This window comes from Macaca thibetana, chromosome 2 (assembly GCF_024542745.1).
Source record: "Macaca thibetana thibetana isolate TM-01 chromosome 2, ASM2454274v1, whole genome shotgun sequence".
NCBI lineage: Eukaryota > Metazoa > Chordata > Mammalia > Primates > Cercopithecidae > Macaca > Macaca thibetana.
The window spans coordinates 92,350,999-92,370,488 of record NC_065579.1 but is presented as its reverse complement, the minus strand read 5'-3'; the positions used below and the strand labels follow the sequence as shown (position 1 = coordinate 92,370,488).

Here is a 19,490-nt window from a genome sequence, read left to right as displayed (position 1 = left end):
GGCCAATTCTTGTATTTTTAGTAGAGAGGGGGTTTCACCATGTTGGCCAGGCTGGTCTCGAGCTCCCAACTGCAGGTGATCCGCCCACCTTGGCCTCCCAGACTAGGCACATTTTAAGCCCTCAATACCTACGTCTGGTTAGTGGCTGCTGTATGGGACAGCATGGGTCTAGTCCAATAAAATACGTAATGTCAAACTCTAAATAATATTAGCCAGGCTGGGTGCGGTGGCTCACGCCTGTAATCCCAGCACTTTGGGAGGCTGAGATGGGTAGATTACGAGGTCAGGCGATCGAGACCATCCTGGCTAACACGGTGAAACCCCATCTCTACTAAAAATACAAAAAATTAGCTGGGCGTGGTGGTGGGCGCCTGTGGTCCCAGCTACTTGGGAGGCTGAGGCAGGAGAATGGTGTGAACCCAGGAGGCGGAGCTTGCAGTGAGCCAAGATCCAGTCACTGCATTCCAGCCTGGGGAACAGAGAGAGGCTCTGTCTCAAAATAATAATAATAATAATAATAATAATAATAATAATAGCCATTGATTCAGTAAACAACTAGATAGGTCCTATCTGGAACTGACTGACAAGCCTTGGCCACCTAAGAAAAATTGAAAGCGTGTAGGAGTGCAGTTGGTCTTGCTGACAGCCACAGCCTGTACAACCAGCTCCTTCACACCCACACTGCCCCATCAGTTTTCTGTCCTGACCCCTGTCTTCCTCCTGTCCCCTATGGCACTAGGTGATTCCTGGCAAAGTAACTTGAGGAGAGATGTTTAAATAAGGCTTATATGTTGGCATCACAGCTCACACACAGGCCTCTGCCAGAAAGAGCAACACAGACTTCTCCAGCATCCTGTGGTCCTACGGACAGATACTTCACGAGATCCCTTTCCGGGCCCTTCAAACCCCACTTTGGAGACCATACTAGGAAACCCAGTTAAGAACAGTAGGCTCAGAAAATGACACTGAAAGGGAAAGGCATGGACACCAGCTTCTTGGTGCCCCAAAGCTTGGGAGCACATGCGCAAAGCAGTGTGCTGGGCCAGAGTGCCAGGAATGCTGGAGGCCACTCCCTGCTTCACCGGACTCCAACCTGCCCGGGAGATCCATGGCCTTGCTGCCCTGGCTCCATGAGAACTGCATGCTTATCTGTCTTCCTCCCTCAGAGGCAACAAGGAGTCGAACCAGAGCTATTCTCTGCAAGCCCATGATCTTCCAATAAACTAGGCAAGCATGGAGGAGGTAAGACAGGCCCCGACTCCTCCTCTCCCAGGGAGAGAGGAGGTAGTGCCGAGGGTCTGACCCAAGGACTTCACAGTCTGGTTGAGGAGTCCTGGGCCCTGCCTGGCAGAGCCCCCATGCCAGCTGGGAAGGGCAGAATCACCTGCAGGGCAGTTAGGATGTGAGCTGGGGTATGGGGGTTTATCCTCAGAGTGGTGGAGGCCAGAGGTCAGCTAGGATGGAGCCATCAGGAAAGCATCCTCAGGGATGTGGACTGATTTGGGTAATTCCCAAGGCCATGCTTATTTGTAGCATCAGTGAAAAGATGGTGAGAAAGCCCTGTACAATGGGACAAATGAGAGAAGTTCTCATTGTTCCTTTACATTCCATCCCTGCCCTGACTAGTGCATAAAATGGAGCTTTGAAATCTGTCCTCAGCCTGTGCTTCAGGTGGAAACCCGCCATGCTAGCGGATGTGTGGACTAGCAGGTGTGGTTGGTGTGCAGACACAGTCTTGCCCTCGGTCCACCTCTGGCCCTCATTGACATTGCCCTCCCCACTCCCCTGCCCCCATCCAGAGAGCTCCTTACTGTCCCTGAGTGATTAGACAAAGACACTAAGGAGTCTGTCTAACCCATCCTCCTCCAGGCCAAGGGCCTCTGCACTCTCCACACATGGCCAACTTTGACCCAGCCATCTCAAGACCAACATTGTACCTTTATTGGAATGAATCACAGCAGAGCTCCCGCAGAAGGGCGGCCATTTTTTTTTAATGTCAAGTGCTGGTCCGGGAGCAGGACTGATCCTGCCCCACAGACTGAACTGGGCCTGGAATCTGTGGCCTGGAATCCACGACCCCATACTTGGCCACTCAATTCCAACCCAAGATGGTCTGGGGGCCTGGCCCTCGGGGAGCCTGGATGTTTGCTTCCTCTTTATTGATCCTAGGCAGGTTTGGAGACAGGGTATGGGAACAATCTCAGGATCTGGGCATTGAGAATGACGTTCTTGGCCGCTTCTTCAGACATATCATCAGATGACATATCATCAGATGACGTATCCTCAGGCGTCATGTCCTTGACCTTATTCCTGAAAGAGCCATCAGAGGATAAGTCCAGGGCCACATCTTTCCAGAAGCTGAGAAAAGCAGCGGCTTGTGCCTTCAGCAGCACCCAACCCTGCGTTCCCAAGAGGTGAGCCTTTCTCACTCCGGCAGGTCCCCAGTTGAGCTTTGCCAGGAGCCTCCAGAATCAGGCGTGCTCCAGCTCCCAACTCTCGCGAGACCCTTCTCTTTCCTGTGTCTTTGAAGTTGGTCCACCATCTTCACTGCTAGCATTTACTGAGCACTTGCCACATGCCAGACCCTGTGCCAGCTGCTTTATGTAGGTTTAATCCTCTCAAAAAAACCCATGGGGGATGGCTGGGCTACATGGCCTTACCTCTCTGTGCCCCAGTGCTCTCATCTGTAAAATGGGGATAGTGATAGGACCTACCTTGCATTTGACTGTTTTAAGGATAGAGAGAGATAAGGTATGTATAGAACAGGGTCTAACACATAGCAAATGTTCAATACATCTTAGCTATTGTTATTACTCCGTTCTCATTCCACTTTGCAAACGAAGAAACTGAGTCTCAGAGGTATGAGGTAACTTCTCCACGCACACACGAGGAGGTTGTGGCACAGGGAACCTGTGCCCATAACCACTATCTGCTCTCCCTGTGCGGCGCTGAACTTCCTCTCTCTATGGTGGGGCAAGTTTCTATCCATCCTTCAAAGCCCTACTCAGATGTCACTGTGACATTTTCCCCGACTCCCCAAATGAACATTCTTCCCTTGTTAGGTTCCTATAGATCCTGTACATCCCACTGTCAGAGTCCGCTAGCAGTAGCTGTTTGCATAATCTGTCTTCACATAAGCTATGGCTTTCTCAAGGGTGGGGAGTGCTGACCTCTGACCTTTGACAGTCAAGCCCTGGCACAGTGCCTAGCACGTGTGATTCGAATGAGAGCAGGGCGGGAGGGCAGTAGGAAGATGGTAGGGAAGAGGGCAGAGAAAGCCCAGAGGCAGTGACTCCTGTGGCACAGAGCAGAGGACACTCTAGGGCCCCGGCAACTTCTGCTCCATACTGCTGCTCGGGTCCCCTCAGGTCCAGGGAGAGCATGTTCATTGGCTCAAATCCCAGAAGGGATGGTTCTGCCAATCATGACAAGTCTTTTCCAGGGGACATTTGGGAGATCAGAGGCCAGAAGTGCCCACGGAGGTGTTGGGTGGAGCCCAGTTCCCAAATGGGGTCCTGGGCTGCTGGGGCCAAGAGGCCAGAGTCCTTCATCAAGACTGGGTTTTTTATGAGGAACTAGGAGTTCAGACAGGAAAAGAGATGTACTCAGAGTTGGTTCCAAGCCAGTCCTCTGTCCCTGGGAGGAGAGGGAGCCTCTGGCAGGAGTGCCCCTGGAGGGTATGCCCAAAAGCAATGCCCCCATCCAGACAGGCAGGCAGGGGCAAGGAAAGGAGACGACATGGCCCAGCCCGGGTCAGGAGGGGCAGCAAGATGGGAGCTGGCAGAGGCTGGGTGGGAGCAGGTAGGCAGCAGCAGCCAGAGGAGAAGGGAGACTGCTGCAGACATGGCAGCCTTCAGGTCACAGGCTCTCTGGCAGAGGAGCGGGGATGGACAACGCCCCACATGCTCTCTGTACCAAGGCTTCAGAGCCAGGCCCCATGCTGGCACAGCCCAGGAGGCTCCCACACCTACCTCATCTGTGGGGAGTGGTCCAGGCTGTCGAAGAGGGGCTGATCTCCAGTTTCCGGTAGCAGGAAGGAGAGGGAAAAGGCCACGATGGCTAAGACGCAGCAGAGAAAGATGGGCAGGAAGGAGGGGGTCTGGTTGATGATTGTCAAGGACAAGATGGCTCCAGTCGCCGAGGCCAGAAACACCAGCCCCAGACCTGTCGCCCTGAAAGTGGAGGTGAGAGCTCCTCTGAGAGGTCTGTCGGGTTCAGAGGCTGGGCCAGGCCAGCAGCTACATGAAACCCCACACCCTCCAGTCTCCACCCTGTCCCGTCCTCACTGTGTGATTCCAAGCAGACAATAATTTCTTCTGGGCCTCTTCAAGGGAGATGAGGAGGGGGAGAGGCAGAAACCATGCAGCATTGTGTGGAAGTGCAGGGAGAGGACGCAGGCAGTGATGCCAGCCAGGCAGGAAGATAGTGCTCCCATCACCAACCTCAGGGAAGGATCTGAGCCTCCGAGTGGCCCAAACACTTTGCAGGCAGTGAGTGCAAGGCAGGGGCTGGAGTCAGGCTGCCTGGGTCCAAATCCCAGCTCTGCTGCTTGCTCTGTCTGCCCTTAATCGAGTGCCTTCATCTATCTGGTCTTGCATCTGAAATAGGGTTAGCGATGGCATTTGGGGGATTTTCTGGGGTGTTTAAATGAGATCACTTATGTAAACTGTTTAGCACAGTGCTTGTCACCAGGCGAATGTTTGTCTTACTTGCTGCATTAATCTTGTCATTGTCAGTCCCTGCCCATGACGCCATGGCCCCCTCACCCACCAGACCCCATACCTGAGCACGGTGGGGAGGAGCTCGGCGGTGTAGAGGAAGAACACAGTGACAGTGGCGGCCAGGCTGAACTCTCCAAGTGTGAGCACCAAGATCGTCATGGATTTCAGCCCTGTGGCCGGACAACGTGGCCGCCTGAGTCTGAGGCCATCCTCCCCTGGGGCAGGTGAAGGAGGCCCGCCCATCAGCTCTCCCTTGACCCCTCCTAGAAGGCATCTGAGCAGCCTTCCCTACCACCTGCCCAGTTGGCCAGCAGGCTCAGGCATTCCATCAGAGGAGGGGCAAGCTGTCAGAGGCCCAGTCAGTCCAGAAGGCAGGACATGTGCAGTGCAGAGTTGGTCAGCAGGGGTGGGGAGGTCCCCTGGGACCCCCATGGCCTCTCAGGCCACTGTCTCCCATGCTACACCCAACACCCCCATCTCTGCCTCCAAGGCTGTGTCTTCGTTCCACCTCCTCACCCAACTGCAGCTTCCTCACCCCACTGGGGATCCACTCAGGGCCAGGCCTGTGTCCTCTGGGTTGGAACCCCTGCTCAGGGCCGTACCACCAGGGCTCTGCAAGGTGCTCAGAGTAAGGGGGTGTTTCGTTCCTGGGGCCTGAATGGCTGGGATAGGTCCCAAACATTCCAGGATGTTTTCTGGCCAGCTAGACAGGCACAATGAAGGGGAAACTGGAGAAAGCCCATTCCTCAGACCTGGTGAAGCTGGGGGCTTCAGCCCCTGCCTGCCTGCCTGTCAGCCTCTGCAGGACCCTGCCCCAGCCTCACTCCCATTCTAGTCCTGGCTTTTCTTGTCTCTGGGATGAAATCAGAGATCCAGTTTTATCTACTGGGGAGTCCATTCCTAGTTTCTCTCACACTTCTGAGTTTACATATTTCTGCTTGACTCAGCGTAGACCCGCTTTTTTAAAAACCACCAGGCAATAAACATTCAATAATAAATTTGTTTCCACATTTTGTGTTACCCAATCTACACTGCCAGCGTCTGGGAGTGGAAAGGTCCTAATCCAGGCACACACAATTCCAACCCTGGAGAAAGGGAGGGAACCCCTCCAGAGGGCCCGGATGTAGCCTCCGCTGCCCTCGCTGGACTGTGAAAAGGCTCTGCAGGCAGTCATTCTAAGCGCGTGTGCTGCACAGATCGCTCCAGCTCTAGGACCTATGGCGTATCCACTGCTTAGGGCTCTTTGAGATTCTGAAGATAACACCAGCCCTTCCTGTTTCCTTTTCTAGTGCTAAGCCCGCAGGAACGCAGCACTCAGCCCCTCTGGAAAGGAGGGGCCTCCATACAAGAGCTGTTCCTGAGTGCTGAGCCCCACATGACACTCAATTTTCAGTGAGCAGGTTATTCCTGGCGCAGCTACAGAGAACAACAGGCATTTCCCAGTCAAAGGGGCTACAGATGACAGGTGGGCCTGGGCAGCGGTTGAAGGAATATTTTTGCCATCATCTATTCACATGTAACCATTAGACCTACTTCTAAGGTGGATTGGAATGTGGTGGAAGAAGGCTGCTGCCTGCTGTCCTCTGGAAAGTACACCCTCCTTCCTCAAGCCTCCGAGAGAGTGTGGGCGCCCTGTCTGGGAGACCCCACCCAGGAAGGGCAGTGCTCCAGGGACTGGAGGTGCTGGGGCCTCTGTGGGGTGGGTGGGCTATAGGTGCAGGAGGCTGATTCCCAGGGTGTCTAGGTGGCTGGCCAGGGCGGGCGGCAGTGGGGAGGGGTTTTGAGAAGCAGGAAGGCGGTGGGCAACCCACGGGGGAAGGATGAGCTGTACCTTCAGGGAGGAAAAGGAGAAGCAAGCACCAGATGATGGTTTGGAGGAGAGTCACAGCCAGGCTCCACTTCCTCCCAATCTGCTGGAGGAGAAAGATGCAGCACAGCCGGGCAGACACCTCCATCATGCTGGGGACCACATGTCTGAAGTGGACGCTCACGCCCAGCTCTCTCATTCTCAGGCTCAACGTAAAATAGGTGTAACTGACGGTAAACCTGGATGAAGCCAGGAGGCACGTGCGCGTGCATACACACACACACACACACACACACACACACACACGGAGCCGGGAATAAAGACAGAGGCAGAGCGGCAAGGGTCAGGGTAGGAACGGAGGAGAGAAATAAGCACAGAGACCTGTGATCTGTGTCCTTGGGCTGCCTCCCCTGCAGCCTGACCATTCCCATCCTCTCCCTAAAGTTTCCAGCCTGCGCACCTGTTTGCAGTCCCTGCCGGCGGGCCCTGGATACTCACCACACGCAGCTCATCACCAAGATCACCTTGCAGAGCTGCCTATTCTTACAGAAGTCCAGGACAGAGGCCTGAGTCACCTTCTTTCTGGGCAGCTGCACCTACAGAACAAGCAGAACCAGTCAGAGGCAGAGCCAAGACCCCAGCTTGCTCCCCAGCCCCACAGCACCCACAAGGCCTGCCTGTCCCTGAAAGTGCCAGCTGGCATCTGGCCTTCCCTGGCAGGGTTCAATTTTGCTGTCACCATTGTCCTTAAGCAGTGGACTGGGGGCACCCTCTGGACCAATGTCCCACCTGAAGGGATGAGGAGGGAAGGGGCCCTTCCACAGCCCATTGCTCCGGCCCCACTCCTGGCTGGAAGCCCTTTACCTCGTCCAGCAGATTTGAAGGAATGGTCTTCTTGTTCACACTTGCAGCGTAGCACAGCATCTGCTTGGCCTCCTTCACCTTCCCTTTCATCATCAGCCACCGTGGGGACTCCGGGAGAATCCTGCGTGGCCAGCCCCTCTCTTATCTCATTGTTCTATGATGCCCAGAGACCCCTGCTGGCCCTCTCGTGGCCTCATCTGTGGCCATCCTGTGCCAGCATGAGGTGATTCAGATGTCAGGGCCTTGAAGGCCACCACTGACCTTGAGCTGCCCTCTGCTCCTCCCCGGCAGTCAGCCCTTCCCCTGTCTAAGCCTCAACTGGCCTCCACTGCTGCTAAGTGACACCCTGACCACTGGCTGCCTCTGTCTCCAGCCTCCTTGATTTGCCCTCGGTTATCACCGAGAGCTCTCTCCTTTTCTCTCTAGGGGGGCCATCCCTATCTGCTCAGGCACACTGAGGGCTCCGACCTCCATGCCACAGCCTCTTGTAGAGCTCCCATGCTTTTAGTTGGAATTTCTCCTGTTCCCTGTCTCCCCAACAGCCTGAGGAGTGTGAGGAGGCAGGATCCTGGGTCTGACCCCAGTGCCCAGCACTCTGCCTGGGTGAATGGAGGGGTGAGTGAAGGTCTCTACTCTGTCCCGTCTCTCCCCTGCCACATCTCTATTGCCTTTGACCTCAGAATAAGTCCTCTCTGTTTTTTCCCATCCTCTCAGGCTGTCAGAATCCACACAGATTGGCATAAAAAGCACTTATGTGTGAAAAATGGTGCTCAGTGCCCTTGTATATATAGTCTTGTTTAATCTTCATCCAAACCTGGACCTAGTATGATTATCCACATTTTACTCCCAGGCTCGAGGAGTAAAGGCTTGCCCAAGAGCACAGAGGCAGAGCTATGTACTTGGGGACTGGTACAGCCTCAGTCCCCTAAGGTGGTATAACTTTTTGATAAAACTATGCCTGCTGATTTCTTACACCACCACTCCCTCCCTGACCACGATTCTGGCTGGTTGCCATAAACACACACTCAAGACACTAGAGACAACTTCATTCCTTATACCTGCCCTGCTCCTCCTCTCTCCCACCAGGGTTCAGCAATCAGTCATCATTTTCCACTCTAAGGCTGTGGAACTCTCCTAAAGAAAGTCATTAAACTGAGACTTCTTCAAAAAGATGGGGGATTGGCCTCATGTCCACTGAAAAAACAGGAACAAAAAAAGGATACCAACTCTCAAGGGCAAAGAGAATGGGAGGGAGGACACGATGGGAGAGATGTAACAAATGCACTGAAAGGTCATGAACAGAATGTTGACATAAATATGGACAATAAAGATATTCTCATGAGGTCTCAGATGCAAATGAGGAACTATTAGAAACTGGAGAAATGGCAATCCTTGCTACAAAATGGCAAAGAACTTGGCTGAACTGTATTCATGCCCTAGTGTTTGTGAAAGAAGGAACTCGTAAGTGATGAAATAGGACATTTGGTGGAAGAAGTCTCTAAGCAAAATGCTGAGGGTGCGGTATGGCTTCTCTTGACTACTTACAGTAAAATGTGAGAAGAGAGAAACAAATTAGAATTTATAATTAAAAGGGAAGCAGAACTTAAAGATTTGTCAAATGCTCATGTTAGCCATGTTGTTTATTCATTTTCCATGAATAACAAAGTGTGTTTGGGAGAAAACACCAAAGATGTGGCCAAGCTACTGTTTGGTAAGGAGGCTAGTACAAATCAGCAGAACTAACCATGAAGACACTAAAAGAATAACCCCAAAGATACATTAGAAATCATTGGTACTGCCCCTCCTATCACAGACCCAGAGTGCCAAAGCCTAGGGGACATAACTATGTCAAAAGAGGGACCTTGAGCACCCATAGCCCACATTGGTGCTCATTGCTAACAGCCTACCAATAGAGGCTGGAAATCCAGTTCATGGAAGGGACAGGGTCTTGAATCTCTCCTCCTCACTCCCCATACAGGTCTCATCTACTCAAGCTAGGCAAAGGGGAGTTCAAGAGAACTCCTTAGACAGATGAGGGGACTGCCTTCTAAAAAAGGACATCTACCATCCCACTCTGGCTGGAACTTGCTAATTCAGAAACATGGGGGCTTGCGCTGGTGTTCCAGACAGTAAGAGAGATTATAGGAGAGTTAATATGTGTCACCTGGAGTTTGAGGGCCTACATAAACCCAGAGAATGATGCCCATCTCTCATCTGGGTATAATGAAGGCAGAAGGTTGAATGGAGCAGCCCACCACAACAGGGTGGAGGCTGGGGAACAGTGGGGTTTTTTGGCCAAGTGGACCCTGCTGTCTTAAAGGCACCCCATGTGCTGGGATGAGGAGATCCCTACACAAAGAGGCTGTGGGGTGAACTGCCAGGGACAGGAGCTGAGGGAGGTCACAAACAGAGCACTGGGAGCATTAGGAAATTCCAGTGCTCAGAAGACCCACGAATGGACCCAAGAGTGATGGCATTTGAATATCTACTCTACAGAGGACCCTGAGAGACTATAATAGCCCCTGCCATGTCAGTCTTTGGTCTATTTTATCTGATGTCCCTATCCCATGCCTAGAACCTGGAAAATCAGAACGAGGAGATAGGAGGAAGAACAATAGGTCAGAACAGACCTCATCCCCCTTGGCCACTATCCTGAGCGAGGAGCCAGGAAAAAGCTGTGGATCTGATGTAAGATTAAAGTTTTTAATTGAACTGGACTTAATGTTTTTTTTTAAACAGGGTCTCACTCTTCTGCCCAGGCTGGAGTGCAGTGATGCAATCATAACTCACTGCAGCCATGATCTCCTGGGCTCAAGTGATCCTCCACCTCAGCCTCCCAAGTAGCTGGGACTACAAGTGTGTGCCACCAGCTCTGGCTAATTTTAAAATTTTGTGTAGAGGCAGGGTCTTGCTGTGTTGCCCAGGCTGGTCTCAAACTCCTAGCCTCAAGCGCTCCTCCCACCTCAGCCTCCCAAAGTGTTGGGATTACAGGCATGAGCCACTGCTTCCAGCTCCCATGCTGTTAACCCCATCCTTTATCATCCTTACTACACATGGTACAGTTAAAATGCAGGGGCTTTGGAGACGGCCCCTGAGTTCAAATCCCAGGTGCCCCACTTTCTAGCTGTGTGATGTTGGACAAGTTATTTCCACCCTCAGAAGCCTCAGTTCTCCCTCCTCCCCACCTCCCATGACATGGGAGTAGCATACTTCTTCTAGAGGGGTCAAGATTAAATACAATAATGTCAAGATTAAATATGATCATTGTTTCATGCAGAACTGCCTAACCCTTCACACGTGAGTTCTTTCAGCTTCTTCTCACCTCCCTCTCGGCCTTCTCTTTTGTCCCTCTCTTTTCCCCACCTGCCCAAGGTTAGCTGTGGCATCTCACTTTTGTTCTCAACCCTTATTCCTCCAAGTTTTGCCCCATCAGTTGTCCTCTCCCAGCCTCAATCTCTTAGGTTCCTGCCTGTGACTCCCCACATTCAAAACATCTGATACTCTTCCCTGACTCTTAGTTGCCCGTGTAAATCATCCCTTTCTCCCTTTTTCTATGAAAGTCATCTCCTGGCTGAATTTCTTCTGCTCCTAGTCACTCCTTAACCCTCTGCCACTGCAGTGAAGCCACCTGAAGAAGGTCACCAAGGCTGGCAGACCCTTTCCCAGCCTCACCCCTCTTGCCTTCAACACTGACCCTTCCCTTGTCCTTAAACCCTCGGCCTTCAATACTCTTCCTCCTGGTGTTCTGACCACCTCTCTGACATCTCTTTGAGGGTCTTCTCTGGGTCGGGGAGGAGATTAATGCTGAGGTTCAGAGGCTCTGCCCTTGGTGCCTTCCTATCTCATCCCATCCACAGGCACTTTCTCCCAGGGGAAATCCCACCCATTCCCACAGTTTCAAGGACCCTCCACTCTCATCGACATCCAGCCCATCAGACCCAGCCCTGTACATGCCCTGTACTCGCTTGCTCACCAGATATAGGAGATGAGGGGGACCGCAAGTGCCCCACCCACCAGAAACAGCAGCCGCCAGTGGGGAAGACTGTAGGCGATCCCCGTCAGCAACATGGCCCCAACAGCGAAAAAGCAGTGTTCCAGGATAATGGCGTGGGCCCGGTGCTCGCCCACTAACCACTCAGTGGCTGTGCAGAAGCCAAGAGGACAAAACCATGGTCACTTCAGGGTCCCCAGGGCTGCCCTTGCATTCAGCCTTCCTGGGTATCCCCACCTCCTCTGGACAGTTGAGATCAGGCAAAGCTGCTTCTGCTTGTCTCTGCACTGGGTCCAGAGACAGCCCCTCAGAGCCTGGTAGAGCACTTCTGCTCCCGCCAGGGCACACCCTTGTCTCCTAATCATACACACAGCTTCCTTCCCACTCCACCTGGCTGCTCCCTCTGCACACCCGCTGTCTGACCATGTGCCTCTCATAGAAAAGACACAATACCAGACACGTGGCCCAACACATGGTCAGGGAAGGAACCGCTGTCCTTGTCTTTGTTCTGAGTGTATTCGTGCTTTGGCCACCTAGGCCTAAGGATCCCAATGAGAAGAGGTTCTCCTGCCAGGAAACCCTGAGCAACTAGGCAGCTGCAGCTATAAGGCTGCACTGGGTGCTTTAGTATCTCATAGGCCTGGGTTGAAGTCCCAGCTTCTTCACTTAGTTGCTGTGTGACCCTGTGCAAGTTGGTTAACTTCCCTGAGGCTCAAGAGTCCTCCTCAGCTGAAGGAGTAATAGAATACTGCCTGCTGAAGAGAGTCGCATCAGGAGGAAATGAGACAATGCATATAAAGGGCTTAGCAGCTGCCTGGCTCCTCTTAGCAGCTATCTGGTTCTTCTTCTTCTTCTCCTTCTCTTTCTTCTTCTCCTCCTCCTCCACCTGCTCCTCCTGCTCCTTTTTTCTTTTCTTCTTCTTTCTTCTTTCCTTCTTCTTCTTCTCCTCCTCCTCCTCCTCCTCCTTCTCCTCCTTCTTCTTCTTCTTTTTTTTTTTTTTTGCATGGCCTTTCTTAAGGGCTCAATAAATGTAACTCATGGGGCTTGGGGGTATGCAAGGAGTGTGCGGTGGAAGGTGTGGGGTATGAGGGAGTTAGGAAGGAGATGAAGGTGGAAGAGCAGTCAGGGTACTGATTCTCTGGCATCTCCAGGCAGCCAGGAATGGAGATCCCTTCCCCTTCTGCCTGTCCAATTAGGCCCCTGACTCTGTGTCCTGTGGGCTCCCAGCAGGTGCCCACGCCACCACACACCTGCCACGCCCTCTTGCAGCCATGCCACGCCCCCTTGCCATCTGGCTATGACGTCACGCCCCCTGCCACTACTTCCCCTTGTCACCCGCCTATGCCACCATGTCCCTGTGCCACCCCGCCCTGCCCCATTGAGGCCCAGTCTCACCCAAAGAAATGCTGCTGATGGAGTAGCCCACCACTGACTGCGAGATGCCAAAGCGAAATAACAAATACAGGTGAAAGCTGTTCACGAAGGCTGTCCCAAAGCCGAAGATGATCAGCCCCAGCAGTGACAGCAGGATGGCAGGGTAGCGGCCCATCCTACAGGCGTCAAAGGGAGGCTGCACCAAGCGCACGGATCTCCCTGTCCCTGGCTGGCTCCAGCCTGATATACCTGGGCCAGGCCCTGAGCCATCCATGGGTCCCTGGAGAACCCTTATCCTCACCTCCCTCAGCCTGACACACTCCAACCCTGAATGCCCATGAGGAGGAGGTGGGATGGCTCGGGGGCCAGCAGAACCTCCTGCGGACTCACTTGTCAGTTATGAGCCCAAAGATGAGAGAGCCTATCAGGATTCCTGCCATGAACATGATATGTGCAGTGTCCTTCTTCGTCTCCGCGTCACATACCAAGTCAAACTGTGGGTCAGACACAGGGATTGGTCACGGGCGCCCACCTTTGGGTCCAGAGACTGAGCCTCATCCCAGGGTGGGACTTATAGGCCAAGGAGACCTGGGGTAGGGGCAGGTAACTGTGTGCGGCATGCCTCAGCTGTTGCCTCTGCTCTGCTACCTCTGCAACCCCTCCAGCACCTGCTCCACCCTGAGAGCTGGGCCTGGAGAGAGTGACAAGAGGCACAGGCCAAGATGTGTGGCGGGGGCAGGGGGTAACTGAGCAAGGGCAGGAATCAGTGCAGACCCTTTCCCAAAGGCAGATGCCAGGCCCATCCTGCAGATTCATGCTAGTGTGGTCTGTGTTTTAAAGGGCCTAGATTGCAGCTCGGGTTGGGAAGCCCCGTAAGAGATGCCTCAAAGCTGCTTCTTTCCCCGAGCCCTACTTTTTATGAGTTCTAAGGTCAGAGCCACAACTACAGGAGCGATTTCTTGGACAGATGGAAGGAAACCCTGCCGTGCAGTACCCATCTCTACCCCAAATGTACTCTACAGATAGGCAGGGCAAGCACTGGGCAGCAGGAATCCTAATTTTCTGCCCAGGCCCTGCCTCTGCAGGGTGACTTCAGGCCAATGGCTTCCCATCTCTGAGCCTCGGTTTCCCCACCTGTTCAGTGAGGGTGGGAGGCACAACTCTGAGCCTGTAGGGTAGTTACAGACAACCCATGACACGACATACCTCATTGATCAGCGATCTCTTCTTAGCGTCAGGATAGATCCACCCATCTTGGCATTTGTCTGTGTCATTGAGGCCAAAGTGGATGATAGAATCCAGATTCCAAGGCACAGGAAGGTACATGAGGCACATCAGGAAATTGCCATTGGGTCCTCGGGGTATGGTCAGATTCAGCTGCTCAGCTTCAGACAGGTTGGGGCCCACTGCCAGGATCCAGCTGGTGTTGCAATAGGGCTTTTGGGCTGTGAACACGAAGTAGCCAGCAAACATGAAGAAGGCTGACATGATGCTGGGGATAAAGGTGAGGGCCACTAGCCTCCGCTGGAATGTGCCAAACTCCCCCACCGCATCCAGGAGGTTGGCAAACTTGTCATCCTGCTTGGTGTGGTCAGTCCTCAATCTGTGTAACAGCATCTCCAGAGACCAGGAATGTGGATGCCCTGCTGCCTCATGCTGGCTCAAGTTGCTGGAAGCATCCTGGGATCTGAGCTCTTCCTTGACATTCTCTTCTCCTGCCATCTGTCCAAAGAAAGGGTGCAGCTCAGTCTCTGCTGACACCAGTTCCTGAACATCGGAGACCAGCATGGGAGCCACTGACCAGGAACTGGCCTCTGGCTGGAAGCAATATGGATTCCAACCTTGATATTCTCAGTAGCTCCCTCCCTTGCTTTCTTAGTTAACTTGATTTATTCCCCACTGGCCCAACCATCCTGGAGTTTTAGTGTAATTAAGATTTTTAATGTTTTAGAAAATGCTGTGCCTCTGTTGTCATGAAGGTCTGACTAATTCTGAGGAACTCTCCTACAACTTCCCCATAACTCAGACTTCTTGTTTACACACACACTGAGACACCAATGGTCTGGCAAAAGGTAGGAGAGGTCTCCAGGGACCTTTTCTTCAAAATGAAACAAAGATCTGCATCAGCAGTGGCCAGGAGCTGGGCCCGAGGTGGGGGACTGGAAGCCTAGGCCACAGAGATGGGGCGCCAAGGCTGGTGCGGTGGTGAGGTGGTGCAGCATGGAGCCAAACTGGAAAGGCAGATGGGCGGAAGGAGGAAGGTGAACAGTACTGACTGTGAGCATATTACCTTGCAACAGCAGCGAGGAGGGGAAACTAAGCTTAAAACTCTGTTTTGAGCCAAAACTCTCAGAAGGGGTAACAGTTCCTGGTGCAGGGCACCCCTTGGCTCAGAGCAGAGGCAGAAGCAAGCCTTCTCTGAAGGAAAATTTCTTCAAGTTGATTCTGCAAGACTCTCATGGATGTATATCAAACAAAGAGATTACAGCTTGAGAAGACAAGCCACTCTAAGAGTCAACAGAACCCAGAAACCACAGACTTTTAGACTGCAGATGTTGAAACTGTCAGATACAAAATTTAGAACAGCTATTGTATGAATTTTTTAAGGATTAAAAGGTTGTAATTACAAAAATGAACTTACAACAATCAGGAAAAAGCAGACAGTTTTGGAAGGAAGATTAGAAACTTTCAAAAACGAAAGCTTGTTGAATGACAAGTTGATGTTGAGATAAAAACACTAAGAGGAAAGTTAAACAGATTTGACACAAAGAATCAGTGAACTGGAATAAACTGCTGAAATGTGAGAGAGAGGTAAAGAGACTTGGTAGATAGATGATTTAACGTGTATCGAATTGGAACTCCACAAGGAAAAATGGAGATGAAATAAAAATAATACGTTTTCTAAAACTTTTAAAACAAATTCTTAGATCCAGGAAACACAACTTATCTCAGGCAAGATAAACATAAAAGAAAACCATGGCTAGACACATTGCTGTGAAGCTGCAGGGCACCAATGACAAAGAAAAGATCTTGAAAATCAGCTGGAGAGAAGACAGGCCACTGACTAATGAACAGCCTCAGCAGTCTCCTGTTAGAAGCAGGCGCAGGCCGGTAGATCACTTGAGCCCAGGGGTTCAAGACCAGCCTAGACAATATAGTGAAACCCCGTCTCTACAAGAATATACAAAAAAAATTAGCCAGGCTTGGTGGCATGTGCCTGTAGTCACAGCTACTCAGGAGGCTGGGAGGTTGAGGCTGCAGTGAGCCATGATCACGCCACCGCACTCCAGCCTGGGTAACAGAGAGAGACCCTGTCTCAAAAAAAAAGAAAAAAAGAAGATGAAAGTTAAGCAACAAGGAAACGAGGAGAGCAAAGAATATTTTCAAAATGTGGATGGAAAATTATAGACCACATAGAATTGTATACCCAGAAAAATTGTCTGTCAAGAACTAGGGCAAAATAAATATAATTATAGAGATAATCAGAAATTGAGAGAACACACAGCAAGAGACCTGATTTGATTGAACGTTTAAAAGATACAAAGGGTGCTGGCTTTGGCAGCACATGTACTAAAATTGGAACGATGTAGAGAAGATTAGCATGACCTCTGCACAAGGATGACACAAATTTGTAAAGTGTTCCATATTTAAATAAATAAAGACCAGAAGGAAAATGATCTCTGGAGGACAGCCGGAGATGCAATAATGAGTGGCAAAAATGGGAAAAATGTAAGCAAATTCAAATATTGATTGTATTAAATGAATGCAATCATTGAGATTGTATTGAATCAATAGTAGAGAAGAATTTATATCTTAAGAAAAATATTGAGTCTTCTAACCCATGAGGATGGAATGAAGATAGATACAGAGATGATAGAGATAGTGATAGCTCCATATGTTTTTAAGTTAAAAAGTTAAAGAAGAAATCATGGTGGGAGTTTAAAAAGATTTATAAATGAATGATAGTAAGAACCATAACATATCAAAACTTATGGGTGGTATAAAAAGTGGTACTTGTAGGAAGTTTATAGCTTTAAGTGCTTTATAATAGAAAATCAGAAAGACTGAAAATTAATCAACTAAACAACCGTCATAAGTGGGAAAAAACACAAAAGAATAAATCTAAAGAAAGTAAAGGAAGAAGGTAGTAAAGTTAAGACAAAAATAAAGGAACTAGAAACAAAAGAATAAGAAAAGGAATCAACAAAGTTCAAAATTAGTTCCTTGAATAGATTAATAAGACAGACAAACCTTTAGTGAAATTATGTAAAAAAATAAAATAAAAAAGACAGAAGATACAAATAAGTCTTTTATATATGCAAAAAGGAATATACAGATATAGCAAGACTGAAAATATAATTGGATATGAACATCAACTTTATGCCAATGAATTTAAAAACTTAGGTGAATTAAATTTCTAAAACAAAATTACTCAAAACAGATTTAAGAATAAATAGAAAGTCTTAAAAGTTCTATAATGACTAAATTAAAGTAGAAGTAAAAAATCTTCCAATAAAGGAAGTCCAATTTATTTAATTTTTTTTCAGAGAATAGGCAAAGATATATACTCCCAAAGATTTTTAACTTTGATAGCACAACTAGAAAATTACAGTACAAAAAGGAAATGACAGATACGTTTCATTCATAAAAATGGATGCAAAAAACTCTAAATACAATGTTAGTAAATCAAATTTAATTGTGCATTAAGAGAAAATATATCACAGTAAATACAGTTTTATCTTTGAGACAGTGTCTCACTTGGTCACCTAGGCTAGGATGCGGTGGCACAATCTCGGCTCACAGCAGCCTTGACCTCCCAGGCGCAAGCAATCTTCCCACCTCAGCCTCCTTGAGTAGCTGAGACTACAGGTGCACCCACCACACTCAGCTAATTTTTATATTTTTTGTAGAGATGAGGTCTTGTTATGTTGCCCAGGTTGGTCTGGAACTCCTGAGCTCAAACAATCTGCCTGTCTTGGCAATCTGCCACCATGCACGGCCAGTTAAAAACAGTTTTAACCAGAAATGCAAAGATGGTTTTACTATTAGAAAATATAAATATATATATATACATATACATATATATATACTTTTTTTTTTGAAACAGAGTCTCACTCTTGTTGCCCAGGCTGGAGTACAGTGGTATCATGTCAGCTCACTGCAACCTCCGCCTCCTGGGTTCAAGCAATTCTCCTGCCTCAGCCTCCTGAGTAGCTGGGATTACAGGCGTGTGCCACCACGCCTGGCTAATTTTTGTATTTTTTAGTAGAGACAGGGTTTCACCATGTTGGCCAGGTTGGTCGAGACCTCGAGCTGATCCACCCGCCCTGGCCTCCCAAAGTGCTGGGATTACAGCCTCCTGAGCCACTAAGCCTGGCCTAGACAATATATAAATACTTATATTTATACAAGTAATAAATCAATACTTAACAGATCAATGGAGAAAACCATATAATCATGTTTATAGATGCAGAAAATACATTTGATAAAATTCAACAATTTGTGATTTTTAAAGAAAAATCCTAAGTGAGAAATTATTTGATTTAATAACAAAAAAAACTATCTCTCCCCCCAACAACAACAACAAAATCCTAAAAAGGAAACATTAAAAGTATCCCTTTTAAAATCAGAGGGAAGACAAAGATGCTCACAATTACTTATTTGACATTATACTGGTGGCCCTAGCCAGTGCAATGAGATAAGAAAGAGAAATTAAAGGCGTAAAGATTGAAAAGAAAATAAAACCCCAAAGAATCTACAGAGAATTAGAAACAATAGGAGAGCTTAGCAAGGTAGCTGCATATAATGTGAATATATAAAAGTCAGTTGCATTTCTCCCAAAACAATTAGAAAATATAATTTGTAAAAGTATTCCATTCAATAAAAAAATATTCAAACTCACTCAAAATTTGCGGAAATGCTAATTACAGCAATACCGTGATAACGTGTCTCACCTATCACATGGGCGCATTTTGTTGATGAGGCTGTGGGGAAACAAGTTCTTTCGTACATTGCTGATGGGAATGCAAACTGGCACAACCTTTCTGAAGGACAATTCGGTAATACCTGATATTAAAGAACGAATTAACCCAGACACCCTGATTTGTTTACGTCTTGCACATGTTAAGAAAGGACTACTTGGCCGGGCGCGGTGGCTCAAGCCTGTAATCCCAGCACTTTGGGAGGCCGAGACGGGTGGATCACGAGGTCAGGAGATCGAGACCATCCTGGCTAACACGGTGAAACCCCGTCTCTACTAAAAAAATACAAAAAAATAGCTGGGCGAGGTGGTGGCGCCTGTAGTCCCAGCTACTCGGGAGGCTGAGAGGAGAATGGCGTGAACCCGGGAGGCGGAGCTTGCAGTGAGCTGAGATGTGCACTCCAGCTCTGGGCAACAGAGCGAGACTCCGTCTCATTAAAAAAAAAAAAAAAAAAAAAAAAAAAGGACTACTTGAGTGATTAGTCTTTGGCTGGCTTCTGGAATTGAACTTTTGGAGTGTTCCCTCTGCTACCATTAAGAGTGTTTGGGGCCAGGTGCAGTGGCTCATGCCTAAAATCCCAGTATTTGGGGAGGCTGAGGGGGGAGAATTGCTTGAGGCCAGGGGTTCAAGACCAACCTAGGCAACATAGTGAGACCCACCCCGCATCTCTAAAGAAACAAACAAACAAAAATTAGCCAGGCATGGTGGAGTACACTTGTAGTCCTAGCCCCTTGGGAGGTTGAGCCACTCCT

At 49.5% G+C, this 19,490-nt stretch overlaps 1 protein-coding gene and 1 non-coding gene across 10 annotated transcripts in view; one reads left to right on the top strand and one right to left on the bottom strand.

Moving 5' to 3' along the window:
* Nucleotides 1-1,919: 1,919 nt before the first annotated feature.
* SLC22A14 (solute carrier family 22 member 14) overlaps nucleotides 1,920-19,490 on the bottom strand; it is a 37,724-nt gene continuing 20,153 nt past the window's right edge. For 6 of the 9 annotated variants that reach the window (XM_050780285.1, XM_050780287.1, XM_050780289.1 and 3 more), the window contains 10 exons: nucleotides 13,964-14,479; nucleotides 13,148-13,251; nucleotides 12,779-12,933; nucleotides 11,366-11,534; nucleotides 7,393-7,513; nucleotides 7,027-7,124; nucleotides 6,553-6,767; nucleotides 4,783-4,891; nucleotides 3,972-4,172; nucleotides 1,920-2,310 (listed from right to left, as the gene is read on the bottom strand). In XM_050780285.1, the coding sequence (XP_050636242.1) occupies nucleotides 2,166-2,310; nucleotides 3,972-4,172; nucleotides 4,783-4,891; nucleotides 6,553-6,767; nucleotides 7,027-7,124; nucleotides 7,393-7,513; nucleotides 11,366-11,534; nucleotides 12,779-12,933; nucleotides 13,148-13,251; nucleotides 13,964-14,479 (1,833 nt within the window). In that variant the 3' untranslated portion in view covers nucleotides 1,920-2,165. Of the gene's footprint in view, nucleotides 2,311-3,971; nucleotides 4,173-4,442; nucleotides 4,599-4,782; nucleotides 4,892-6,552; nucleotides 6,768-7,026; nucleotides 7,125-7,392; nucleotides 7,514-11,365; nucleotides 11,535-12,778; nucleotides 12,934-13,147; nucleotides 13,252-13,963; nucleotides 14,480-19,490 lie in introns of those variants that run through there. The other 3 variants (XM_050780291.1, XR_007723469.1, XM_050780292.1) reach the window with 3 other exon arrangements.
* LOC126949413 (U6 spliceosomal RNA) lies at nucleotides 16,304-16,408 on the top strand. Its single transcript, XR_007723719.1, has one exon. It is a non-coding gene; the product is annotated as a U6 spliceosomal RNA (small nuclear RNA).